This window comes from Saimiri boliviensis, chromosome 7 (genome assembly GCF_048565385.1).
Source record: "Saimiri boliviensis isolate mSaiBol1 chromosome 7, mSaiBol1.pri, whole genome shotgun sequence".
NCBI classification, from domain to species: Eukaryota; Metazoa; Chordata; class Mammalia; order Primates; family Cebidae; genus Saimiri; species Saimiri boliviensis.
This window is the reverse complement of record NC_133455.1, coordinates 65,924,174-65,936,792: the sequence shown is the minus strand read 5'-3', so window position 1 is coordinate 65,936,792 and position 12,619 is coordinate 65,924,174. Positions and strand designations below refer to the sequence as shown.

Sequence of the window (12,619 nt, the reverse complement as noted above, 5' to 3'; positions counted from 1 at the left end):
CACTGCAACCTCCGCCTCCTAGGTTCAAGCGATTCTTCTGCCTCAGCCTCCCAAGCAGCTGGGACTACAGGCACGTGCCACCACACTCAGCTAATTTTTGTATTTTTAGTAGAGACGGGGTTTTGCCATGTTGGCTAGGCTGGTCTCAAACTCCTGACCTTGTGATCCACCTATCTCGGCCTCCCAAAGTGTTGGGATTACAGGTGTGAGCTACCGTGCCTGGTCTCCAGTGTATGTGTTCTGCTTCTTTTGTTAATTGATAGATCTAAGTATAATTTAAATTTATAAATTTAATTTTAAACCTTTTATACTTTGTTATTGTAAACAGAATTGTTTTTAAGTTTCACTTTTAAATTATTCATTCCTTACATATTGAAATACAGTAGATTTTTGTTATATTGATCTTATATCCTAGAACCTTGCTGGAACTTGTTGAGCAGATTCTTTATGATTTTGTATATATAAGATAATGTCATGTAGAAAGTGTTTTACATAGTCCTTTCAAATCAGGATGTCTTCTATTTTATTTCTTGACTAATTCCCTGAGTACAATGTTTAGAAGTGGTGAGAGTGGACATCCACATTATTTTCTTATTAGAACGTTAGTTGTAGGTTTCTGTAGATTCTCTTTATCGGGTTGAAGCAGCAGCCTCCTATTTGTTTGCTGAAGAGTTTTACCATGAAAGGGTACCAGATTTGGCCGGGTGTGGTGGCTCATGCCTGTAATCCAAGACCTTTGGAGGCCAATGCGGATGGATCACCTGAGCTTGGGAGTTCAAGACCAGCCTGACCAACATGGTGAAACCCTGTCTTAAAAAAAAAAAAAAAAAAAAGTGTACCAGATTTTTGTCAAATGTTTTCTCTGTGTCTTGAAATGATATGTTTTTTGTTTTGATTCTATTCATATGATATGTTAAACCAATTTTGCATTTCAGAGATAAATCCTACTTGGTCATGGCATATAACACCTTTTATATGTTGTTGGCTTTAGTTTAATATTTTGTTGAGGATTTTTTTTTTTTTTGTCTATACTCATCAAGGATATTGATCTATAGTTTCACAATTGCTTTTTTTTTTTTTTTTTTTGAGACGGAGTTTCACTCTTGTTACCCAGGCTGGAGTGCAATGGCGCGATCTTGGCTCACCACAACCTCCGCCTCCTGGGTTCAGGCAATTCTCCTGCCTCAGCTTCCTGAGTAGCTGGGATTACAGGCACGCGCCACCACGCCCAGCTAATTTTTTGTATTTTTAGTAGAGACGGGGTTTCACCATCTTGACCGGGATGGTCTCGATCTTTTGACCTCGTGATCCACCTGCCTTGGCCTCCCAAAGTGCTGGGATTACAGGCTTGAGCCACTGAGCCGGGCTGACACAACTGCCTTTTAATTGGTGAGTTTAGGCCATCTGTAATATTGGCTGATCTTCCAGTTTATTTGCTTTCTATTTAATCTATTTTAAAAATTCTCTGTGTTCCTACACCTGCATTCTTCTAGATTATTTGAAGACTTTTCAAAATTTCATTTTAATTTATCTATTGTATATCTGACTAAAATTTTTCACAAAGTTTTAGTAGTTGCTCTAGGGGTATATAGATACATAGCTTTTTACAGTCTGCATAGAATTAGTATTTTACCAGCACTTCAGATGGAATGTAGAAACCTTACCATCATGTTAGATATGTTTATCTTTCCCTCTTTATGTTGTAAATGTCTTATCTATTACCTCTGCATATGTTGAAAACCCCTTCAGAATGTCGTAATTTCTGTTTTCAGCCATCAAATATATTTTTATTTTATTTATTTGGACAGTCTCACTCTATTTATTGAGACAGAGTCATGATTACAGCTCACTGAAGCCTCAACTTCCTCGGCTCAAGTGATCCTCCCCACTCAGCCTCCTGAGTAGCTGGGACTATAGGTGCACAATACCATGCCTAGCTAATTTTTCTATTTTTTTTTTTGTAGAGATGGGATCTCCTTATGTTATACAGATTGCCTTCAAATTCCTGGACTCAAGCAGTCCTCCCACCTCAGCCTCCTGAAGTGCTAGGACTAGAGGCATGAACCATACCACACACCTAGCCTACATTCTTATTTTAGAAGTTATCAATCTGGTGTGTCCAGGCCACAAGTTCTGACCACCCTTCTGTAAGTTGTGGTTCCAATGTCAGTTCAGTTTCCAAAGTCTTTGCAATGCTATTCATATCAATCACACATGTGCACTGGGTAGTGACCAGTCTAGAATTTGGGCAGTGGTGATCCATCTTATACATAGTTAAGTTCTAAAAGTCTACATATGCTAGGGAAGCCCATTTTTATTCATTTTTGGTAGAAATGTATTAGTAGGTGCTGGATTTAATCAAATACTTTTTTCCCTAGCATTTATTGAGTTTATGGTATTGTTTCTGCCAATTCTCACTTATGGTTTATGTCCTTGCATGTTTGATTATTTTTGAGTGAATTCATATTTGATTTATACTAATCTTTGAGAAGTTTCCTTTCAGATGTTCTAGCCTCTAGGAGAGACCCCTACTTAATAAAGAAATCTCAGGTTCAGAGTTCCTTCCTGCAGCTGACTGAAAATAATGAGTGGACCCTGTCATCAAGCTTGCTTCTGTTCCCCATTTTGGTTTTAATGCATGTATGTGCATGTATATGGTTTTTATATCTATTGAGACCATGAGGTAAGAGATTATCATTATTTGTTGTAAGTACATAATGCATTAATAAATGTTCTATCCAGGAGCTCACTGTTCTGTACTGGGAGAGCCCCACTAAGAATTAAACTTCTTTTAATTTTTTTATTTTTTTGGTGACTGCCCCTAAAAGTCTAAGGTTAAGTCTAAAGGTAAGCAACATAAAACTCCTCAACAGACAATTCCTGTCTGGTATATTTCCTTCCACTGTTGAAAAACCACCCAAATTGGCCAGGTGTATTGCTTATAATCCCAGCAGTTTGAGAGGCTTAGGCTGGAGGATTGCTTGAACCCAGGAGTTTGACACCAGCCTAGGCAATAAAGTGAGACCCTGTCTCTACAAAAATTAAAAATTAGCCAGGCACAGTGGTGTGCATCTGTATTCCTGGCTACTTGGGAGTTTGAGGCAGGAGGACCACTTGAGCCCAGGAGGCTGAAGCTGCAATGGGCCATGACTGCATCACTGCACTCCAACCTGGGTGATGGAGTGAGACCCTGTCTCAAAAAAACTCCACAAAACTGCCCGAATTAATCGTTATTACTATTGTTCTAAAAAGCCAATGCTAACAAATGAATTGCTTTTTTCACCATTATTTCTTACATTCATATTCCTTCCCTTTTCTTCTTCCTCAAGTATACTCTTAAGTAGCTTCTTTTATTTTTTGAGATGGAGTCTCATTCTGTCACCCAGGCTGGAGTGCAGCAGCACCATCTCAGCTCACTGCAGCCTCCGTCCCCCAAGGTTTAAGCAATTCTCGTGACTTAGCCTCCCAGGTAGCTGGGACTACAGGAATGTGCCACCATGCCGAGCTAAGTTTTGTATTTTTAGTAAACATAGGGTTTCACCACATTGGCCAGACTGGTTTCAAACTCCTGACCTCAAGTGATCCACCCGCCTCAGCCTCCCAAAGTGCTGGGATTACTGCACCCAGCCCTCTTACGTAGTTTCTTAAATCAGTTTGAAAATGATTATTTCACCGTCATTTTTGAAAGACTGTTCAGGTGGGCACAGAATTTCAGGTCAAAAGTTACTTTCTTTTTCAATTAAATATCGGAGCCCGAGTACAGTGGCTCATGCCTATAATCCTAACACTTCGGGAGGCTGAGATGGGCGGATCACTTGAGCCCAAGAGTTTGAGACCAGACTGGACAACATAGTGAGATTCCATCTCTACCAAAACTTTAAAAAAATTAGGTGGGCATCGTGGCATATGCCTATAGCTCCAGGTACTCAGGAAGTTGAGGAGCTGAACTGAGGAGGTTGAGGTTGCAGCAAGCTGTGATCATACCACTGCCTCCAGCCTGGGCAAGAGGATGAGACTTCGTCTCCAAAAAATTATGTAATAAATACCTAAGCGGGAGCTGCCAAAATGAAGTTCAATACCTTTGTGACTTCCGACCGAAGCAAGAATCGCAAAAGGCATTTCAATGCACCTTCCCACATTCGCAGGAAGATTATGTGCTCCCCTCTTACCAAAGAGCCGAGACAGAAGTACAGCGTGCGATCCATGCCCATCCGAAAGGATGATGAAGTTCAGGTTGTACAAGGACACTGAAAAGGTCAGCAGATTGGCAAAGTAGTCCATTTACAGGAAGAAAGACGTAATCTACACTGAACGGGTGCAGCGGGACAAGGCTAATGGCACAACTGTCCACGTAGGCGTTCACCCCAGCAAGGTGGTTACCACTAGGCTAAAACTGGACAAAGACCACAAAAAGATCCTTGAACGGAAAGCCAAATCTTGCCAAGCAGGAAAGGAAAAGGGCAAGTACAAGGAAGAAACAATTGAGAAGATGCAGGAATAAAGTAATCTTAAATACAAGCTTTGATTAAAACTTGAGGGAAAAAAATTATGTAATAATTTAAAAACAAAAAGATTTTAGTTCACTGTCTTATGCTACACTTCAAAAATCTGTTTTCAGCCTACTGGTCATTTCTTTCCAGGTAATTGGTCTTTTCTCTTGGAAGCTTTTAGCTTTCCTTCTTTTTTTTTTTTTTTTTTTAAGATGGGGTTTCACCATGATGGCCAGGCTGGTTTTGAACTCCTGACCTCAGGTGATCCACCCACCTCGGCCTCCCAAAGTGTTAGGATTACAGGCGTGAGCCACCGCTCCCGGCCCAGAAGCTTTTAGCTTTCAAGATCTTATGTTTATCCCTGGTGTTCTCCAGTTTTATTTCATAACAAACATCTAGATGTAGGTTTCTATTAATTTATCTTGTTTGGGACTTTGCTTTCTTATGCTGAGAAATTCATATCCTGGAAATTACAGTCATTATTTTCTCTCCTGGGGAGACCAGCAGCTGGAAGTACCCTTCCCTCCTTTTATGTATGTATGTTTTGTATTGGACTTTCTCAGTTTGTCTTCTGTCTCTCTTAACTTCTATTTGTCTTGCTGTGTTCCATTCTAGGTAATCTACTCGGAGCTGTATCCTCCAGTTCTCTATCTTCAGTTATGGATATTAACCTCTTATCAGGTAAGTGGTTTGCAAATAATTGCCTTTTCATTTTGTTGCTTGTTTCCTTTGCTAAACAGAAGCTTTTTTTTTTTTTTTTTTTGGGGGGGGGGGTTTGGTTTTTTAACAGAAATGGTTTTTTGGTTGGATGTAGTCCCATTTACTTATTTTAGCTTTTGCAGCCTGAGCTTTTGGTATGATATCCAAAAAATCATTGCCAAGGTCAGTGTCGAAGAGCTTATCCCTATGTTCTCTTCTAGGACTTTTATGGTTTCAGGTCTTAACATTTTGGTCTTTTATCCATCTGGCATTGATTTGTGTGATGGTATAAGATAAAGGTCCAATTATTTCTTTTCTTTTCTTTCTTTTTTTTTTTTTTGTGAGATGGAGTCTTCCTCTGTTGCCCAGGCTGGAGTGCGGTGGCGTGACCTATGCCTCCTGGGTTCAAGTTATTCTCCTGCCTCAGCCTCCCAAGTGGCTAGGACTACAGGTGCACACCATCACACCCAGTTAATTTTTGTCTTTTTAATAGAGACAGGGTTTCACCATGTTGGCCAGGCTGGTCTCAAACTCCTGACCTCAGGTGATCTACCTAATTTGGCCTTCCAAAATGTTAAGATTACAGGCGTGAGCCACTGCTCCTGGCCAAAGGTCCAGTTTCATTCTTTTTCTTGGAGATAGGATCTTGCTCAATCACCTGGGCTGGAGCACAGTGACATGATCATGGCTTATTGTAACTTTAAGCTCCCGGGCTCAAGCCATCTTCCCACCTTAACCTCTAAGTAGATGGGACTACAGGGGTGTGCCACTCTGCCCAGCTAATGTCTGTATTTTTTGAAGAGACGGGGGTTTTACCATGTTGTCCAGGCTGGTCTTGAACTCCTGGGCTCAAGCAAGCCTACCTTGGCCTCCCAATGAGCTGGGATTATAGGCAAGGGCCACCCAATTTCATTCTTAACACTTACATGTGCTGCCTTCTTCAGTGTGCTTTGCACAGCACCACTTGAACTCATTTGGTAGTATTAAAACATGCAGGGGCCAGGCGTGGTGGCTCATGCCTGTAATCCCAGCACTTTGGGAGGCCGAGGTGGGTGGATCACGAGGTCAAGAGATCAAGACCATCCTGGTCAACATGGTGAAACCCCGTCTCTACTAAAAATACAAAAAATGAGCTGGGCATGGTGGCGCGTGCCTGTAATCCCAGCTACTCAGGAGGCTGAGGCAGGAGAATTGCCTGAACTCAGGAGGCGGAGGTTGCAGTGAGCTGAGATCGCGCCATTGCACTCCAGCCTGGGTAACAAGAGCGAAACTCCGTCTCAAAAAAAAAAAAAACACAAAAACATGCAGGATTGGATACAAGAGAGTACTCACCTATAAGAAGGGCGCCGTGCTAAGATCCCGTGGGCTTTCTGTGAGGAGCCTATGCTGTCAGATGAGTCCTGGGACTCTTCACTTTCTGATAAAGATGACACCTAAAAAAGAACTTGCATTAACATGATGAATAATGTGGCTGGGAAAAGAAAAAGATGGCTACATAGGTATACACATGCCATGGTGGTTTGCTGCATCCATTCTCCTGTCACCTATATTAGGTATTTCTCCTAATATTATCCCCCCCTACCGCCTGCTATCCCTTCCCTAGTCCCCCCACCTCCCAACAGGCCCCAGTGTGTGACGTTCCCCTCCCTGTGTCCATGAGAACACTCCAATGTTTAAAAAACTTTCCATCTTTTGTGTTAATCCTTCTTAGGATTAATTCAGTGGAGCTGAGCTCAGTTTATGTTGGGAGTTTCTCTCCTACACTGCAGTAATCTGATAAAATCTGTCTTGGTGCCTTTAACAAATGGCCAGCTCTGTTCCTCTTTGACAGTCCCCCAGTATGGGCATAGAGAAATTGAAGAATAAGAATAAAAAGAGAGCTGGGTGCAGGGGTTCATGCCTATAATCCCAGCACTTTAGGAGGACAAGGCAGGCAGATACCTTGTGCCCAGGAGTTCAAGACCAACCTGGGCAACATGGTAAATGCTGTCTCTACAAAAAATACAAAAATTAGCCAAGTTTGGCAGTGCACCCCTATAGTCACAGCTATGTAGGTGGCTAAGGTGGGAGGATTACTTGAGCCCAGGAGGTGGAGGTTGTGGTGAGCTGCGACTGTGCCACTGCACTCCAACTCCAGCCTGGGTGACAGAGTGACAGCCTGTCTCAAACCAAAAAAAAAAAACAAAACCACAAGTCTTGAGAGTCCAGCTCTAGAGTTATCAATACACTTGGAGAAAATTAACAAAAGATCCCCCTATCTTTCAGCAATGGAGAGCGTATGATAGGATTAATTTACATTTCTAAAAGGCTAAGATGATAGGATTAATTTACATTTCTAAAAGGCTAAGAGCCATCATTCCTCAAAGGTTTCTGGCAATCCATGTGATTTAATGCAGATTGTGGGTCTGGCAGGTTGAAATGGAAGAGGCATGAGATTTTGATGTAGCTAGTAGTAGTCCCTACCCCTTATTACTATGGTTCATCTAACCCCATAAAATGCTTATTACTCAGGGTCTCAAAGCCCTGATTCTCTTCCCAACCTCACTCTCAAACCTGGTAATCTCGATATTGAGAGACCTTTCAAAGGAGGAAAGGGAGGAGCTGGTCGTCCGGTCTTTTTTGGTCGGGAGAAGCAGGTTCTCACTTTGTGAATCAGGCTGAAGTGCAGTGGTACGATTTCAGCTCACTGCAACCTCTGCCTCCTGGGTTCAAGCGATTCTCCTGCCTCAGCCTCCGGAGTAGCTAGGATTACAGACGCTCACCACCAAGCCCGGCTAATTTTTGTATTTTTAGCAGAGACAGGTTTTCACCATGTTGGCCAGGCTGGTCTCAAACTCCAGGCCTCATGTGATCCACCCACCTCAACCTCCCCAAAGTGCTGGGATTACAGGCGTGAGCCACTGTGTCTGGCCAGAACTTCATACTTCTTAATACTTCTCTGTCCACTGCTTCACTTATACTCTAAAGATTCTAGACTCTAAATTACCAGTCCAAAATCTAAAATAGAGCAAGAACAAATAAATAGTAAACAGGCCAGGTGTAGTGGCTCACAACTGTAGTCCCAGCATTCTGGGAGGCTGAGGTGGACACATCACCTGTCAGAAGTTCAAGACCAGCCTGGCCAACATGGTAAAACCCTGCCTTTACTAAAAATATGAAAATTAGTTGGGTGTGGTGGTGGGCATCTATAATCCCAGCTACTCAAGAGGCTGAGGTAGAAGAATCACTTGAACCCAAGAGTCAGAGGTTACAGTGAGGCGGGATTGCTCCACTGTACTCCAGCCTGGAAAACAGATTCGAGACTCCATTTCCAAAAAAAAAAGGGTAAACAAAGTCGCCTATTAGGACAAACTTGAATGCCCTTCAAAGCAAAGGACATAAAAGGCCTTGGATTTTCTCTAGGTAAAGAGAGGAGCCCCATAATAAAATGGGACTTCTAAAGGGCCACACCCTCAGTAACAGAGGGAAAGTTGCCTTGAGGTTGGGGAGGGAGAGTCAGGGCTGAAGAAGTTCTTAAAAGCTCTCCAGCAGACTTAGAGCCCAAAATAACCTCACCTAGATGGTCCAAAATAACTTCAAACCCTCAGAGTGGTCTCCCAGGCACTATTTACTGGCAGTAGTGACTTTTTCTGGAAGAAGGTATTGCCATCCTGAGCCACAGTGAATTCCCACAAATAGGCCAGGCATCATGGCTCATGTCTGTAATCTCAGCACTTTGGGAAGCAGAGGCAGGCTGATCACTTGAGGCCAGGAGTTGAAGACCAGCCTGGCCAACATGGTGAAACCCTGTCTCCCTCAAGTGCATGTGGTGGCATGCACCTGTAGTCCCAGGTACTTGGGAGGCTGAGGCACAAGAATCACTTGAACCTGGGAGGCAGAGGTTGCAGAGATTGCACCACTGTACTCCAGCCTGGGCGAAAGAGCAAGACTGTCTCAAAAAAAAAAAAAAAAAAAAAAAAAAAAAAATCCAAAACAATGTAAAACAAAAAAACCCAAATATCTTTTTCAAGATTAGTCAGCAGTAAAGAATAAAATACAGCCAGTCACATAAGGTAACATGAACAAGAAGCAAAAACAACAGACAGAAGAATGAGACCCAAATAATTTTAGATACTGACATTATCAGACAGATTATAAACCAATTATGATTACTATGATTTTTTTCTGTTTTTTGTTTGTTGATCTGCCCACCTTGGCCTCCCAAAGTGGGGCGTGAGCCACCATGCCCGGCCTGAATTCTGTGTTTAAAAGAACAGAGTAGATTACATTTCAAGACAAGCTTGAAAATATCTTCAGGAAAGAGAAAATTGTGGATTTGAAAAAGAACCAAATAGATTTCCAAGAAATAAAGACATAATACCTAAAATTTTTAAAATTATTTTTCAGATATACCAGAAGATTAGACAAAGCTAGAAGAAGAATTAATGAACTGAAACACAGGCAAGAAATTATTGGAACTGCAGCACAGAAAGACAAACAGATGGAAAATAGATGAGAGAGATTAAAAGATGTAGGGGACAGACTGAGAGGGAAAAAGAAGATGTTGGAGGCAAAATGTGAAGACATAAGACTGAAAATATAGATGTAATGATACACACCAATCCATTGATTCAGTAAGTTACTAGACTCCCATGTGGAAGCTGCAAAACCAAGAAAAGCCCTAGCATTCCATACCTAGTGACAATACCCTTTAAGAATGAAGTTGGGGTTGGGTGAGGTGGCTTACATCTATAATCCCAGCACTTGAGGAGGCTGAAGCTGAGGCTGAGCACTTTAGGGTCCTGCCTTCAAATGATCCTACTGGGTGAGCAACATAACAAAACCCCATCTCTATTGGAAAAAAAAATCTAAAAATTAGCCAAGTGTGGTGGTACACACCTGCAGTCCCAGCTACCGAGGAGGCTGAGGTGGGAAGTTCAGTTGAGTCCAGGAGGTAGAGGCTAACAACAAGCTATGATCGCACCACTGCACTTCAGCCTTGGTGACAGGGAGACACCCATCTCTAAAAACATTTTTAAAAAGTAGGAAAGAAGAATAAAATGGGAGGAATCACCCCTCTTGATTTTAAGTTTTATTATACATAGCTATAGTATTCAAGACAGTGTAGTACTAATAGAGGGACAGACACCTAGATCAATGGAACACATTAGATAACTCTGTAGAAATAGACAAACAGGCCAGGAGTGGTGGCTCACACCTATAATCCCAGCACTTTGGGAGGCTAACGGAGGAATGTTTGAGCCCAGGAGTTCAAGACCAGCCTTGGCAACACAGTGAGACTGTCTCTACAAAAAGTTAAAAAAAAAAAAAAAAAAAAAATCAGCCAGGTCTGGTGAAGTACGCTTGTAGTTCCAGCTACTCAGGAAATTAAGGCAGGAGGACCACTTGAGCGCCAAGAGTTTAAGGCTGCAGTGAGCCGTGAGCACACCACCACTGCACAGCAGCCTGTGCCACAGAGGGAGACCACATCTCAAAAAAAAAAAAAAAAGAAAGAAAAATAGACAAATACGCCCAAATGATTTTTAACAAAGGTACAAAGGCAATTCAACAGGGAAGGGATCCTCTTTTCAACAAATGGTACCATAGTAATTGCACAGCATGGGCAAAAACAGAAATAGCAGGGTGTGGTGGCTCATGCCTGTAATCCCAGCACTTTGGGAGGCCAAGGCAGGTGGATTACCTGAGGTCAGGAGTTCAAGACCAGCCTGACCAAAATTACAAAACCCATCTCTACTAAAAATACGAACATTAGCCACATGTAGTGGCCTATAATCCCAGCTGCTCAGGGGGCTGAGGCACAAGAAACACTTGAACCCAGGAGGCAGAGGTTGCAATGAGCCAAGGCTATGCCACTGCACTCCAGCCTGGGCAACTGAGACTCCATCTCAAAAAACAAAAAACAGAAACACAAATCTATACAAAAATTAACTCAAAATGAAACACAGACTTAAATATAAAATACAAGACTATAAAGCTTTTAGGGAAAAAAATCTTCAAAATTCAGCATTAGGCAGAGTTCTGAGATGCTAAAAGCATCATCTGTAAAAAGAAAAATTGATAAAATGTACCTCACAAAGTTAAAATCATTTGCTCATTAAGTGAGTAAAAAAGAAAAATTATGGCTGGGTGCAGTGGCTCATGCCTGTAATCCCAGCACTGTGGGAGGCTGAGGTAGATGGATCGGAGATTGAGACCATCCTGGCCAACATGGTGAAACCCTGTCTGTACTAAAAATACAAAAATTAGCTAGGCATAATGGCACATACCTGTAATCCCAGCTACTCAGGAGGCTGAGGCAGGAGAACTGCTTGAACCAGGGAGTTGGAGGTTGCAGTGAGCCCAGATCATGCCACTGCACTCCAGCCTGGCAACAGAGTAAGTCTCGGTCTCAAAAAAATTAAAAAACAAGCAAACAAACAAAACCTTCCTTTATTAAAAAGCAAAACCCAGACAACCAAGAATTTCCAAGGCATGAGAGAGATCCTATCTTTTTTTTTTTTTTTTTTTTTTTTTGAGACGGAGTTTCGCCCTTGTTACCCAGGCTGGAGTGCAATGGCGCCATCTCGGTTCACCGCAACCTCCGCCTCCTGGGCTCAGGCAATTCTCCTGCCTCAGCCTCCTGAGTAGCTGGGATTACAGGCACGTGCCACCATGCCCAGCTAATTTTTTGCACTTTTAGTAGAGACGGGGTTTCACCATGTTGACCAGGATGGTCTCGATCTCTCGACCTCGTGATCCACCCGCCTCGGCCTCCCAAAGTGCTGGGATTACAGGCTTGAGCCACCGCGCCCGGCCTGATCCTATCTTTAAAAAAAGAGAAAGACTGGCTATGAAATAAATACATTTACTCATCTTATTTGACCTATCAGCCACGTTTTACACAGCTGACCCTCAGTAGTCCCATCTAGTCACACGACTTTAATCACTCTATACCTATGTTAAAGAGATATTGTTCCACAGTTCTTTGATGCTCTGTTTTTCTCCCCACCCTTTCCTTGTTTGTTTTCATTGTCAGTAATGTCTACTGACCTATCTTCAAGTTCACTGATTCTTTTCTTAGCTGTGTCAAGTCTAATAAATACAAACACATACTTCACCTGTGTCACCCTTTTTTTTTTTTTTTTTTTTTTTTTGAGACAAGGCCTCACTCTGACACCCAGGCTGGAGTGCAGTGGTGTGATGTTGGCTCACTGCAACCTCTGCCCACTGGGCTCAAGCAATCCTACCACCTCAGCCTTGCAAGTAGCTGGGGCTGCAGGGTATACACCACCATGCCTGGCTTTTTGTGTGTGTTTATTTTTAGTAGAAACGAGGGCTTGCCTCGGTTGTTGCCCAGGTTGGTCTTGAACTTCCTCCCAAAGTGCTCGGATTATAGGGGTGAGCCACCACATCTGGCTACCATTTTTATTTCTAACATTTCCACCTGACTT

General features: G+C 42.4%; 1 protein-coding gene across 3 annotated transcripts in view; it reads right to left on the bottom strand.

Moving 5' to 3' along the window:
* ATF1 (activating transcription factor 1) overlaps positions 1-12,619 on the bottom strand; it is a 49,970-nt gene that overhangs the window by 21,032 nt on the left and 16,319 nt on the right. For 2 of the 3 annotated variants that reach the window (XM_039472429.2, XM_010349808.3), the window contains exon 3: positions 6,522-6,622. In XM_039472429.2, the coding sequence (XP_039328363.1) occupies positions 6,522-6,622 (101 nt within the window). Of the gene's footprint in view, positions 1-6,521; positions 6,634-12,619 lie in introns of all 3 variants that reach the window. The other variant, XM_039472430.2, reaches the window with a different exon arrangement.